The sequence below is a fragment of the Bos indicus x Bos taurus genome, chromosome 10, assembly GCF_003369695.1.
Source record: "Bos indicus x Bos taurus breed Angus x Brahman F1 hybrid chromosome 10, Bos_hybrid_MaternalHap_v2.0, whole genome shotgun sequence".
NCBI classification, from domain to species: Eukaryota; Metazoa; Chordata; class Mammalia; order Artiodactyla; family Bovidae; genus Bos; species Bos indicus x Bos taurus.
The window spans coordinates 5,295,993-5,309,872 of record NC_040085.1 but is presented as its reverse complement, the minus strand read 5'-3'; the positions used below and the strand labels follow the sequence as shown (position 1 = coordinate 5,309,872).

The 13,880-nt window shown below is 35.8% G+C and overlaps 1 protein-coding gene across 1 annotated transcript in view; it reads left to right on the top strand.

The window, feature by feature from the left end:
• GPR137C (G protein-coupled receptor 137C) overlaps positions 1-13,356 on the top strand; it is a 62,808-nt gene extending 49,452 nt beyond the window's left edge. The window contains exons 4-7 of the mRNA XM_027552973.1: positions 7,354-7,503; positions 9,225-9,350; positions 9,520-9,638; positions 10,543-13,356. Of these exons, the coding sequence (XP_027408774.1) occupies positions 7,354-7,503; positions 9,225-9,350; positions 9,520-9,638; positions 10,543-10,720 (573 nt within the window). The 3' untranslated portion in view covers positions 10,721-13,356. The remainder of the gene's footprint in view (positions 1-7,353; positions 7,504-9,224; positions 9,351-9,519; positions 9,639-10,542) is intronic.
• The last annotated feature ends 524 nt before the right edge of the window (positions 13,357-13,880 follow it).

Here is a 13,880-nt window from a genome sequence, read left to right as displayed (position 1 = left end):
GAGATTGAACCCAGGCCACAGCAGTGAAAACATCAAGTCCTAACCACTGGATTACCATGGAAATCCCCCTTTCCCTTCTTTTCTTCTAGGATTTCAGAATAACTACTTGTTTGGGGATTTCCCTGATGGTCTGGTGGTTAAAACTCCGTGCTTCCACTGCAGGGGTATGGGTTTGATCCCTGGTTGGGAACTAGGAACCCACATGCCATGTTATGGGCATTGCCAAAAAAGAAAATAAACCTAATAGTTTGATAATAATGAGGTTTTAGCTGCTATATCAGGTATAACTAAAGAAAATTAACAAGAACCCAATAAAGATACAGAGAACAAGCTGACTTAATCTCTGAAAATGAATGTATTTATACCCTAAGTCTATTATATCAGGAATCTGTTAATAGAAAACACAAGAACACACATGGATACAGAGTGTTGATACCATCACATATCATAAAGCCTCTAGAAAACTCTGCTGTATCTACAAAAGAGAATGAAAATATATTAGGCAAATAACATCTTAGTACTCTTGTTTTTAATCATCTTGATTTTGATTTTTAAGATCCCAGGACCACACTTTAAGGACTGCTACCCTAGAGCAACCACTTAAGGCAAAAAGAAAACAACAAGGAATATAAAAGTATAGTTAAAAGTTCAGTAGATAAATTAAAATGGAGTTCTAAAAGATATTCAATTAACCAAAAGATGCAGAAAATAATGGATAGAGGAACAACAAATAAATATGCAAATAGTAAAATGTAAGACCTAAATTTAAACATATCACTAATTATATTAAATGTTAATGGACTAAACACTCCTGTTAAAAGGTAGAGACTGTCAAAATGAATTTAAAAAAAAAAAAAAACAAGACCCATCTATACTCTGACTTCCAGAAGGCACTTTAAATAGATATAAGTTGAACAAGGAAGCTAATATACTATTCATTCAATAAGTGTAAGAAGGCACTTTGCTGCTGCTGCTGCTAAGTCGCTTCAGTCGTGTCCAACTCCGTGTGACCCCATAGATGGCAGCCCACCAGACGCCCCCATCCCTGGGATTCTCCAGGCAAGACCACTGGAGTGGGTTGCCATTTCCTTCTCCAATGCATGAAAGTGAAAAGTGAAAGTGAACTCACTCAGTCATGTCTGACTCTTAGCGACCCCATGGACCACAGCCTACCAGGCTCCTCCATCCATGGGATTTTCCAGGCAAGAGTACTGGAGTGGGGTGCCATTGCCTTCTCTGAGGAAGGCACTTTAATATTAAGCAAAAGAACTGTTAAGACAAAGGGTATTACCAGATATAAAAGTTAAGCAAAGAATATTATGAAATATAAAGAGGTGTTCATCAAACACATAAAAATAATAGATGTGTATATGAAGCCAAATAGTAGGAATAAAGAGGAGGAGCTTACCAGGTAGTAAGAAACAAAGGGATAAAAATCCCCACAATCATAGTTGGAGCTTTTAGCGCCCTATGCTCAGTCCCAATTCATGAGCTTCAGGAGATGTAGGTTCAATCCCTGGGTTAGGAAGATCCCCTGGAAGAGGGCATGGCAACCCACTGTAATATTCATGCCAGGATAACCCCATGGATAGAGGAGCCTGGAAGGCTGCAATCTATAGGGTCACACAGAGTTGGACATGACTGAAGTGATTGAGCACACACACATAATCTCTTGTACTTAGAGATACAGAATCTAGCAACATTGGTTTAACATTTGAAAATCAGTCAGTCAATGTAATTCACTACATTGAGAGAACAAAGGAGAAAAGATAAATAATCATTTGAATAGATGTAGCAAAAACATCTGACAAAATTCAGCACCCTTCATGATTTAAAAATAACCGTAATGAAACGTTAAGCTAATAGGGAATAGAAGGAATATTCCTCAATCTGATAAAAGACATCTCTAAAAACCCTGCAATCTGTGTCACACTGAAAGTATTGGATGTTTTACCCTTAAGGTTGGGAACAAAGCAAGGAAGTCCGTTCTCACCATTTCTATTCAATAGTCCAATAAAACAAAAACAGAAGGTATAAAATTAGAAATTAAGAAGTAAAACTGTTTTTTCCATCTGTGACTCCTTTGCTGCCCTGCATATAGGATCTTTGGTACCATCTTTCTAAAGTCCATATATATGCATGCATTAATATGCAGTATTTGACTTTCTCTTTCTGACTTAATTCACTGTGTATAATAGGACAACCCAGAGGGATAGGGTGGGGAGGGAGGCAGGAAGGGGATTCAGGATGGGGGGACACATGTATACCTGTGGCCAATTCATGTTGATGTATGGCAAAAACCATCACAATATTGTAAACTAATTATACTCCAATTAAAATAAGTTAATATTTTTTAAAAACCACCTAGCCCATCAAAAAAAAGAAAAGAAAACTGTTTCTAATTGCAGATAACATGGTTGTTTAAGTAGAGCATCCCGAGGAATCATGAATATAGCAAGTACTCAGGATACAAAGTCAAAATGCAAAATTACATGATTTTCATACATATACAAGGTATAATCAGTTTGAAAATTAAATTCAAAAAGCAATTCTATAGCGTAAAAAACCCAAAATACTTAGGAATCAATTTTGCAAAAAATAAGCAGTACCTCTATACTGAAAACAACTACATATTGCTGAGAGAAATTAAAGATCTAAATCATTGAAGACCATTATTTATGGATTAGAAGATACAGTATTTTTAAGATGACAATTTTCCACACAAAAGATCAATAAAATGCAATCCCAATTATAATTGTACCTTGAGGCTTTAAAAAACAGAAATTGACAAATTTATTCTAAAATTTATATGGATATACAAAGGACCTAAAATACTTAAAAAAGTAGTGCTTTCCAATAGAACTTTCTGTGATGATGAAAATATTCTGTATCTGTACTAGCCAATATGTAACTATTGAGCACTTGAAAGAGGGCTAGAGCTACAAAGGAACTGATCTTTTCATTTAACGTGTTTAAATGTGATTATGTAAATACATGTGGCTAACGGTTATTGTAGCGAACAATGCAGAAGGTAATTCTGAAAAAGAAGAGTTAGACCACATGACTTTGAAACTTAGTGTGCCGCTGCTGCTGCTGCTGCTAAGTCGCTTCAGTCGTGTCCGACTCTGTGCGACCCCATAGACGGCAGCCCACCAGGCTCCGCCGTCCCTGGGATTCTTCAGGCAAGAACACTGGAGTGGGTTGCTATTTCCTTCTCCAATGCATGAAAGTGAAAAGTGAAAGTGAAGTCACTCAGTCATGTCCGACTCTTATCGACCCCATAGACGGCAGCCCACCAGGCTCCTCCGTCCATGGGATTTTCCAGGCAAGAGTACTGGAGTGGGGTGCCATTGCCTTCTCCGGAAACTTAGTGTAAAACCATAGTAATTAAAACAAAGACAAACATAATAGAGAGCCTGGAAACAATCTTGATTTTTGACAAAGGTGCTAAAACAATTCAAAGGGAAAGCTAATGGTGCTGAAACAACTGGATATCCACATGAAATAAAATGAACCTCTAGCTGCATCTCATATACACACAAAAATTCAAAATGGGTCACAAATTTAAATATAATTCAAAAAGTCTAAAGCTTTTAAAACTAAACATAAGAGATTATCTTTGCAATTTGGATACAGGCAAAGATCAGTTCAGTTCAGTCACTCAGTCATGTCTGACTGTCTGTGACCTCGTGGACTGCAGCACTCTGGGCTATCCTGTCCATCCCCAACTCCCGGAGCTTGCTCAAACTCATGTCCATTGAGTCAGTGATACCATCCAACCATCTCATCCCCTATCATCCCCTTCTCCTCCTGCCTTCACTCTTTCCCAGCATCAAGGTCTTTTCCAATAAGTCAGTTTTCGCATCAGGTGGCCAAAGTATTGGAGTTTCAACTTCAGCATCAGTCCTTCCAATGAATATTCAGGACTAATTTCCTTTAGAAGATCTCTTAAGCAGGTCATTGAAAGTAATCACAAAAGAATAATAATAAATTAGACTTAATCAAAATTAAATTTTCCCATCAAAAGGCAAGACTAAGAATATGCTAAGGCAAACCACAGACTTTAAGAAAATATTTGCAATGCATACATCTAACAAGGAATCATTTCCAGTATATGCAGGGACTGTCTACAACTCAATAATTTTTAAAAAGACAGCCCAATTTAAAAATGGTCAAAGATATAAACAGACTTTTCACAAAAGATGTACAAATGGCCAATAAACACAGTATCGTTAGTCATCTGAGGAAATGCAAATTAAAACCAAAATATCCACAGCATGGTTAAAATTAAAGAGATTGACAACTCCAAATGTTATCTAGGAATTGGAACAACTGGAACTCTCATGTTTTGTTGGAAATATAAAATTGTACATCCATTTTGGAGAAAGATCTGGCAGTTTCTTATACAGCTGAACTTAAACCTATCACATGACCCAGCAATTCCATCCTGAGGTATTTACCCAAGAAAAGCGAAAGAATATGTCCACAAAAAGATTTGAGTAAGAACATTCACAGAAACAGTCCATCAACAGAAAAAGTGAATAAACAAATTCTCGTATAAACAAATTCATGTAATTAATTATACAGTGGAATTAGTGGGGTTAACTGTCCTGGTTTGCCAGGGACTCAAAGGATTTCTGGAATACGTGACTTTCAGTGCTAAAACTAGGAACGTTTTTTTAACTAGGAAACTTTTGAGCAAACCAGGAGTTGGTCACCGTAATTGTCCACCTCAGCAGCGCAAAGACCTAACTCCTGGTACATCCAACAGCATGGATGAGCCTCAAAACGTTACGCTGAGTGCGTGATACCTACGCAAGAGTTCATATTCTATAATTCCATTTATGTGAAGTTCTAGAGTACGCCAAACTAAGTTGTAGTGAAAACAGAAGCAGGGGAATATTTGTGTCTGAGGGGTTGGCTGGTGGGGAACGGATGTCAGAGAACATTTGAGAGTGATGGTAATGTTTTTTATTTGTATACACCAGTTGTCAAAACCAATGAATGGTAAGTTGAGGTATCGACATATCTGTGTCCTAAAAGTACCTATAAACAAATACTGAACTCTAGTTAATGGTAAGCATACCGGAGTGAGATCTAACTCTTCTTTACTTGTCAAGTGTGGAATTCCTAAAACAGTGGTATGTAAATGTCTGAGGTAGAGGAAGGGAGAATCATTCTTTGAGGATTGCTCCTGAGTGGAATTGTTTGTCATGACTATTCGATTTAGAAAAATTTTCTGTAACTTTCCATGTGGCTGATATCTTTTGTTTTATGACCCTATATTTTGTGGGAAGAATCTTAATTTGTTTTCTAAATTGGTGGACTTCTTTCTCTATTATAAGTATGTAATTTGGCTGCAATTTTGCTTTGTTAATTGCTCTGATACTATTCTTTGCTCACACTTCTTTGCAGTTTTTTATAATATTTACAAGTGTAAGTAGAGAAACTCCGTATTATAAGATGTTATTACTTTTAGCAGTCATAGTATTTCTTAAAGCAGTGACTATAAATTTACTTATGGTTATATTAAAGGATGATAATGCTTATAGCATTCTAACTTGTTACTTTTCTGTAATAATATAGTACTTTTAAAATGGAAATTGGATTGCTTTTAGATTAGCTTTTTATTAGCAACATTTTTTTGATTCATAATAAATATGCACAGTAAAAATGCACATTGTAGAAAAGCTTAGTCTTGATTAAAAACTTTAATCTTGCTAGGATTTTATTTTCACACATACTTTTTGCTGTAATAGTGAGTTAGATCAGAGAAGATATGCTGTTGCTATCCCAAAATCTTTCAAGATATATTTCATCTTTAAGTTTGCTTTCTTCTCATTCACCTCTAAAAATGTGTTGTTCTTACGAGGATGTCAGTTATAATAATATTTTTCAATCCTATCAAACCCATTGAAACCTTCTCATAAATTTTAATCACCTATTTCTATGCTGAAATTAATAGATTGTGTAACGTACATACACACATAACTTCAAAAATTCAGTGCAATTGCCCTAATTGTAATATAATGAGAAAATAAAAGGAAAGTAATTAATAAATATTTGAATGTGTAGATTTGAGGGTATGCTACAGTGGTCGGATGCTTGTATCTACACATAGAAACTGTGGATGAGACTATAAATGCATACTGTTCCAGGTGTGTTGCTTTTGCACTGTACACCACAAGCAGTATTGCTGTCACTTTCATACCTTTCTGAAATATTTGACTGTTCTTGATAAAGGTCTGAACAAAAAACAAAGGACAAATTTCCCTCGATTTACATGTTATGTGTGTTTCTGGATATGTTGGCATCTATTTAAAACTGTGTAAGCATAAACTCTGTTTATATTTAAAACAGATTTAGGTTCTGGCTCAGATCATTATGGATAAGTTTTTCATCTTCATAAATGTCCAAGAGGACATGGGGACATTATGAAGGTCAGATAATTCTCTTACGTGGAGAACTCTCCTGTAAATTGTCAATCATCCAGCAGCCCTGGCCCTTGTGTGGTGAATGCCATCATTTCCGCTTAATCATTGTGACACTAAAACACAAACTTCCAAAACACCATATTAGGTGTTTTTCACAATATATGTTTGGCAATTGTGTCACTTTTCAGAATAATGTCTTTAAGATAAATAGGATTACAAAGGAAACCAACTGTATTCAAATATTTCAGGTTAAGAATCTCTGCAAAAGTGGATACCACACCCTTCTCCAATATACACACTCCAGCTGACAACCACTGTTATAACCACTGTTATGTAAGGCTTTCTTTCTATATTTCAGGAAATGGTGAAAGCTTTAGTATTAAAATATTTTGGATTTGAAAGTGCATTTGGGTGCCTGCATCATTTTGTCATCAACATAACAATATCAACAGAGGATTAACATCAACTCTAATAGAACAAAGCAAATAGTACAGGAATTGTGTTTCTATTCTAATTTTACTTCTTATTGGAAATTAAGTGTATCAAATGGACTAATGTTTCTATCTCCCATTCTTTTCTCATTGTGCCTAAACTACCTCTCTGATTAACATCAATCATTTGCCAACTTGTTTATTCATATATTACTTAAAGGAGTAAGGTAACCTTGGCCGAACAAAATCTTCCTCCAGCTGCTGCTGGGAAAGTTGACAAAGAACTTATATGTATTAACAGGGTAGTTGAAACACAAGTGGTTCTAAAAATAGGAATTGTAAAGCATGATAATCAAGAGTTGATTTCAACTGGCACTCACTCAGTGTTTTCTAGGGGTGCATTGCAAGAGGTGACTATATTGTACGTGGACAATGTATATCATGATAAATGTGCATACTGTTGTGATGATGACTTTTATTTCTTTTAGGGTATGTCTCTATGCCAGACTGTTGTCGTAGGCTCTGTGGTCATTCTTCTGTACTCTTCAAGAGCATGTTATAATTTGGTGGTGATCACCATATCTCAGGATACATTAGAAAGTCCATTTAATTATGGCTGGGATAATCTTTCAGATAAGGTAAGAACCTAACATGTATTGCAAATCTAAGTGTATGATAATGAAGTTAGCCTGACTAGGAGAATGTTTTGAGTGTTTGACTTGCAAACACTTTTATGGAATCTCTAGCCACTATCAGTAATCATACTTCAAAGTTCTATGTTTAAAAATTCTCATTCATATGTAGCAGTTGAAATCATTCTTCAGAGAGAACTTCTCCCAAAATAGTATTTTATTTTCTTTTTGTGAATAATATTAACAGTGTATTAAATCTATTGGTCATAAATCTATTTTCAGTTCAGTTCAGTCGCTCAGTCGTGTCCGACTCTTTGTGACCCCATGAATCGCAGCACGCCAGGCCTCCCTGTCCATCACAAACTCCCGGAGTTCACTCAGACTCATGTCCATCGAGTCGGTGATGCCATCCAGCCATCTCATCCTCTGTCGTCCCCTTCTCCTCCTGCCCCCAATCCCTCCCAGCATCAGAGTCTTTTCCAATGAGTCAACTCTTCGCATGAGGTAGCCAAAGTACTGGAGTTTCAGCTTCAGCATCATTCCCTCCAAAGAAATCCCAGGGCTGATCTCCTTCAGAATGGACTGGTTGGATCTCCTTGCAGGCCAAGGGACTCTCAAGAGTCTTCTCCAGCACCACAGTTCAAAAGCATCAATTCTTCGGCGCTTAGCCTTCTTCACAGTCCAACTCTCACATCCATACATGACCACTGGAAAAACCATAGCCTTGACTAGACGGACCTTTGTTGGCAAAGTAGTGTCTCTGCTTTACTAATTTGTAAAGGATAGTGTTTAAGTATCTCTTTATAAGTTGATATTCTGTCATTAGCTAGTAAATATGGTTATGTCTTTAATTTGCTAGGATGAAATTAATTCTCTCTTACCCAAGAACTATATATAACCTAAATATTTGGTTTAGTTTTAGATGTATGACTTTTATGAAAATTTGGCATTATCAGTCTTGAAAATGGGAGCGCATTCATAGTTCCTTGGGTGTCTAGGTGTTTTCTGTAGTGACTCCTGGCACGCTTGCTGTGCATATCTGACCTCCCAGCATTCTCCATCCTTCTGCTAGAAGTAGCCTGACCTAAGTGCATGTCATGTCTTTATTTATATTAATTTAGCTTCGTACTGAATTTAAGCATCCTGGAATGCTGTTTTATCAGGATTTTAATTATCTTTCAAAGAAGGAATTTTCACATTTGGTTCCGTGTGGCAGATTCCCTTCACTCCTTTTCCCATTTCTCTTTCCCCACATTTATTAGAATAGAAACAAATTCAGCATGGAATTTAAGCCCAAAAGCATGTTTTTAAATAGCAACAGAGCTGAGTGACTTGCATGTTACATTTCTCTACAGGTGTAACTCAGGGTAAGTGCGATTATTTTGCCTTTGGAGCAGCTGGAACCTGTAGTCTCATTTATAACCCTCCTCAGACTACAGGACCTAAACCACCCACACCACTACCCATGTGTTAAAAATATTTTCATAAATTGATGTGTTGAAAAAGTTAATACCTCTTTATTCTACTTAACATCAAAGCATTTTATGATCTTTAAAGGATAAATATCATTACATGAGAAGCCATAAAATATGGAAAATTAATTTAGAGTTCTATGTGCTTGTAAGTTGATCTTTTAAGTTACCCTACCTGGAGCAAGTTGTTTGTGGAGGGTGATTCCTTACATGTAAGACTGATTTTAAAACTGCTCGACCATATTCTATTCACAGGCTCATGTAAAAGACATAAGTGGAGAAGAGTATATTGTATTTGGAATGGTCCTCTTTCTGTGGGAACATGTGCCAGCATGGTCAGTGGTACTGTTTTTCCGGGCACAGAGATTAAACCAGAATTTGGTATGATATCATAACATTACCTAATGCCTGTTCTCCTTATTTTTAAAAATAATAGAACATTTATATTGATTTTCTATTTTTGGCAAAGACTAAAAAGGATTATAGATCTCAGCCTCCTTTCTTAGTTGAAAAGTAAATCTTCATATTCTATCTACTACATTGTTCACAGGCACCTGCTGGCATGATAAACAGTCACAGTTATAGTTCCAGAGCATACTTCTTCGACAATCCGAGGCGATATGATAGTGATGATGACTTGCCAAGACTGGGAAGTTCAAGAGAAGGAAGGTAGTTGCACTGAATTGGTACCAACATAGATTTTTTTTAAAAAAGCTTTAACCCAAATATGAAAAGGGTGATTTGCTGATGTATGTCAATAAATAAGATCATTTAACATTGGCGCGTAGAACAGTAGATGTTAAACCCATGATGAGACCTGTACTATAAAGAATTATCATCTGCTTCTAAGTCCACATATTACCTTTATTTGAGAAATGCCTTTGGGGGTAAAATGGCACCCTTTCATTTCAGGATCCCTTGTTAGTTCAAAGCTGATGGGGGTTGGTGAGCAGAGAAGAAATACTGTTATATATGTTTCCATATCTACTATGCTGTTCAAATTGCACAGAGAAACTCTAAATAAAACTCTTGGGAAGCTTAGCTGCTATAAGAAATCTTCAGTGCCCTCCTTGTTCCAAAATCATTACAAGTCCATCCCATTAGCTTTGGTATCAGTGCCGAGGAAGCCTTAATGCACACTAAATAATGCTTTGAATTTAATGCAGCATTTTCTATAACCCTCACTTCATCTGGACAAGTTACTTAACCTCAATTTTTTGTCTGTTTTTCATCTGTAAAATAGGGATAATAATAGAACCTATCTGATAGGATTGTTGTGAAGGCTGAGTGCATGTGTGTGTAAACATACATATGTATGTCCTAGAATAAAGCCCAGCACATAATAAGCACTATGTTACTATTATTATTATCTGATAATCAAGTTCTACTAATTTTGAATGGTATTTATTCATTCTTTTCTAATATGTGATATAGAATCAAGGATATTAGATATAAGTTATTGAATTTTGTAGAAAGCCATTATTTGGTGAAGAACATAATTCATTCAAAACTAGAAGTGCCAGCATGAGTTATTATATCCTGATCACAGTCCTTTTTTGCCCCTTTTTTGCAGTTTATCAAATTCACAAGGTTTGGGCTGGTACGGCACCATGACTGGCTGTGGCAGCAGCAGTTACACAGTCTCTCCCCACCTGAATGGACCTCTGACGGACACTGCTCCTTTGCTCTTTACTTGTAGTAACTTAGATATGAACAGTCACCATAGCTTATACGTAACACCACAAAACTGATGGCATCATCAAGTTGTGATTCTTCAATCATTTTTCATGAATGTGTATATTCAGTGTGTTTAAATTCCATTTGCATAAACATTCCATTATCCGTTACAACTGAAAACAAAGCCTGGAAATGTGGCTGAGTCCAGTGGAGGACACAGCTGTTACTTTTGACCTCGTCCTGGTAAAATGAAGTACAATGGAAAATTTGGAGCCAGAGAAAAGAAGGATTAGATCTTAAGGGACTCGATGGCCTCCGTACATCCTGACTTTGGAATATCGAACGCATATTTGCACTTTTATCTTTGTTCTGAAAGAGTACACTGCAGTCCCCAAAGTCATACCCAGTGTTCACACTGGGATGTTATGTTGTACATCAAATCAGGAGGCAGATTCCTTACAAAAATCAAAGCCTGTATATTCAGCAGTGTACTCCATGTGGAATTCTTACCCAATAAAGTTTATAGTGTGAACAGTGCACAGAATGAAGGCATAAAAACGTATCATTCTTTTGAAAGATCTATTGAAAATAGGTAATCATTGAAGATAGTTCTTTTAAGCATGATTGTACAGTACTAACTGAAATTATTCAATCATTTTAAAGAAATGATACTAGTAATCCTTTACAGTGAGGACCAGCAGTGTTCTTTGGAAAGTCACAGTCATTTCTTCAAGAGCAAAGTATACTAATCAAAATTATGTGGCTACTTTGAGTAGAATTGGTCAAGTGATTATTCTGTATGGTTAAGACAATACAGTAGTTTAAGCATGATTCTTCAAGAAAACAACAGCAATTTTTGTGTAGGGAGATATTGATAGAAACTTCTTAGGACTAAAGTTTACAGATGCATTTAAGAATTATTCAGAAAATATACAATTCTAAGTTAAAACATGAATACATTTTCAAAGGCATTCAATTAGCTGAAATAAAATATAGCAAATCTTACCCATTATTCCTATGAATCAGGATTAACCTCAGGTAAATTAAATCATGATATGTTATTGCAGTGAGCTCAAGTGCAATACTTTGTAATACATATAATTTTTCCTTTAGTTTTCATTTTTGTATCTTGCATATGGGCAAAGCCAAATTAATTCAAATTAATCCCAGCACTAGACTAAATGAACAACTTATGTGAAGGTACTAACTAGGTAAGTATAAAAACCAGTGGTTAACAATATTGGAGTACTTTTAGAATTACATTAAAACTGTCTTGAACGTCCTATCTTAGATCTAAAAAAAATATATATATATATAATATATATATATGGTAGGCTAAAGTGATAGAGAATTTTAAAATGCACTTTCTACTAGTGTCTATATGGAAAAAAGTAGATGCTAAATACCTCAAGAGCCCAAGGTAACAGGCAACATTGGGAAGTTGTCACAACATGCTTAAAGATGACTATATACGGTTATTTGCTAATCTATTTCTTCAGAACTGGAACTAATACAACTGTCTTTTTCTGTCTTTACTTTGATTAGGAAGTTCTTTTTCTGCTCTTACATAAAACATCTTTCAACTTTTTGATTGATTCAGTAACTTCACAGAAGTATAACAGTAAGTGAAACCCCAAGAAAAAAATGAAATTTTTAATGCTTTTGATCTCTTGGGAAGCTGGTACACAGACAAAGAAATTTAATCTTTTTATAGTACAAAAAAAATTCTGAATTTAGTCCAAATCATAAACTTATACATGTCACTTTGGATTTATAAAATTTATAGTATAGAATTTATAGATCGTAACAGGACAACATACCGTGCACTTACCTGAGTGTATTTTTACTGCAACTTCAGTTACTGGGTTTCTTTTCAGAATGCCGACTATTTATTGTCTTAATAATGTTAGGTATTTAATTATCTAGAGCTATCTAAGAAGATGTGTTGCCTTTGTTAATCCTTGGGGTTCAAAGTGATACATTTTTTCTAGGAAAGCTTCCCCAGACTTCCCTACATAATGCTCCTATTTGACCAGATAAGTGAGGATTACTCTTTTAAAAATATTTCAGATAAAATAACGTGGTTTTTTCAGTTGCATTAGTTGATTCTTCCAAATCTGAGATTTGTAAATTTCTTATCCCTGACCAGGGAACCTGAATTCTTGCATTTGTCTCCTTAAAGACATCTCCCACAATAAATCACCAAAGACAAAGAAAGATAAGCTTCTGGCCCAGTTTTTGCTTAAAAATTTCAAAGCACTAGGAGCACTTTAAGTCTGGTCTTGAAAGAAGGAGTTGTTTATCAAATCAAAGGGCTGTCGATCCCCTGTTCATCCTGCACTGAAGCACATGATGACAATTTCAAACCTTCTTTTTGGTTCACTAACTAGAAAAGAGAATTTCATTGCTTAAGTGTGTAATTCTACAGTGATTAGCAGTACTTGTTTTTATTGTTTCATTTGGACGGTCATTAATTTTGAAACTCTTGCCACTCATTATAGCTGGTAGTAGTTTTATGAAAGATGTAATTTATAGCTAAAGTGGCTTTTTTTAAGCATAGCTGCCTTTTTTATTGTTTAAGTGTTTCTCAGCTATAAAATCAGTGTCAAACTGGTTATAAAAGTATAGCTGTGGCCAATGAATGTATTTATTTGTTTCACTAAATTGTAACAAAACACTACTGTTAAAAATAAAAGTGTTTGTGCTTTTATTTGGAGGTTGGGTTTTCTTAATCTCTTTTAACAGACTACACCCATTGAGCTTCTGTCATGTAAGGATAAGAAGCCTACCATAGGAAAGAGAAAAATATGTAGAGTTACAAATGACAGTTTACTTTAAGTGAGCTTGTCATTACAGATATTCCTTGGCTTGTCCTAAGTGAAAATGCATTGAATACAGCTGGCCTGGAACATTACAGCTTAGACTAGCCTTCCCTAAACATGCTCAAAACACTTACATTAAACTGCAGTTGGGCACAACCATCTAACACGAAACCTGTTTTGTAACAGAGTGTTGAATATCATGTAGAGTTTATTGAACACTGTACTGAAAGTGAGAAACGAAATGGTTGTGTTCGGTACAGAATGGTTGGGTATGGGTTGTGTTCCCTTCTGACTGCGTGGCTGAGCGGGTGCTGTGGTGCTGCCACTGCCCCAAATCATGAGAGGTCCGTACCGCATATCACTAGCCTGGGGGGAGAAACCAAAATTCAAAAGTGGAAGTACAGTTTCTATC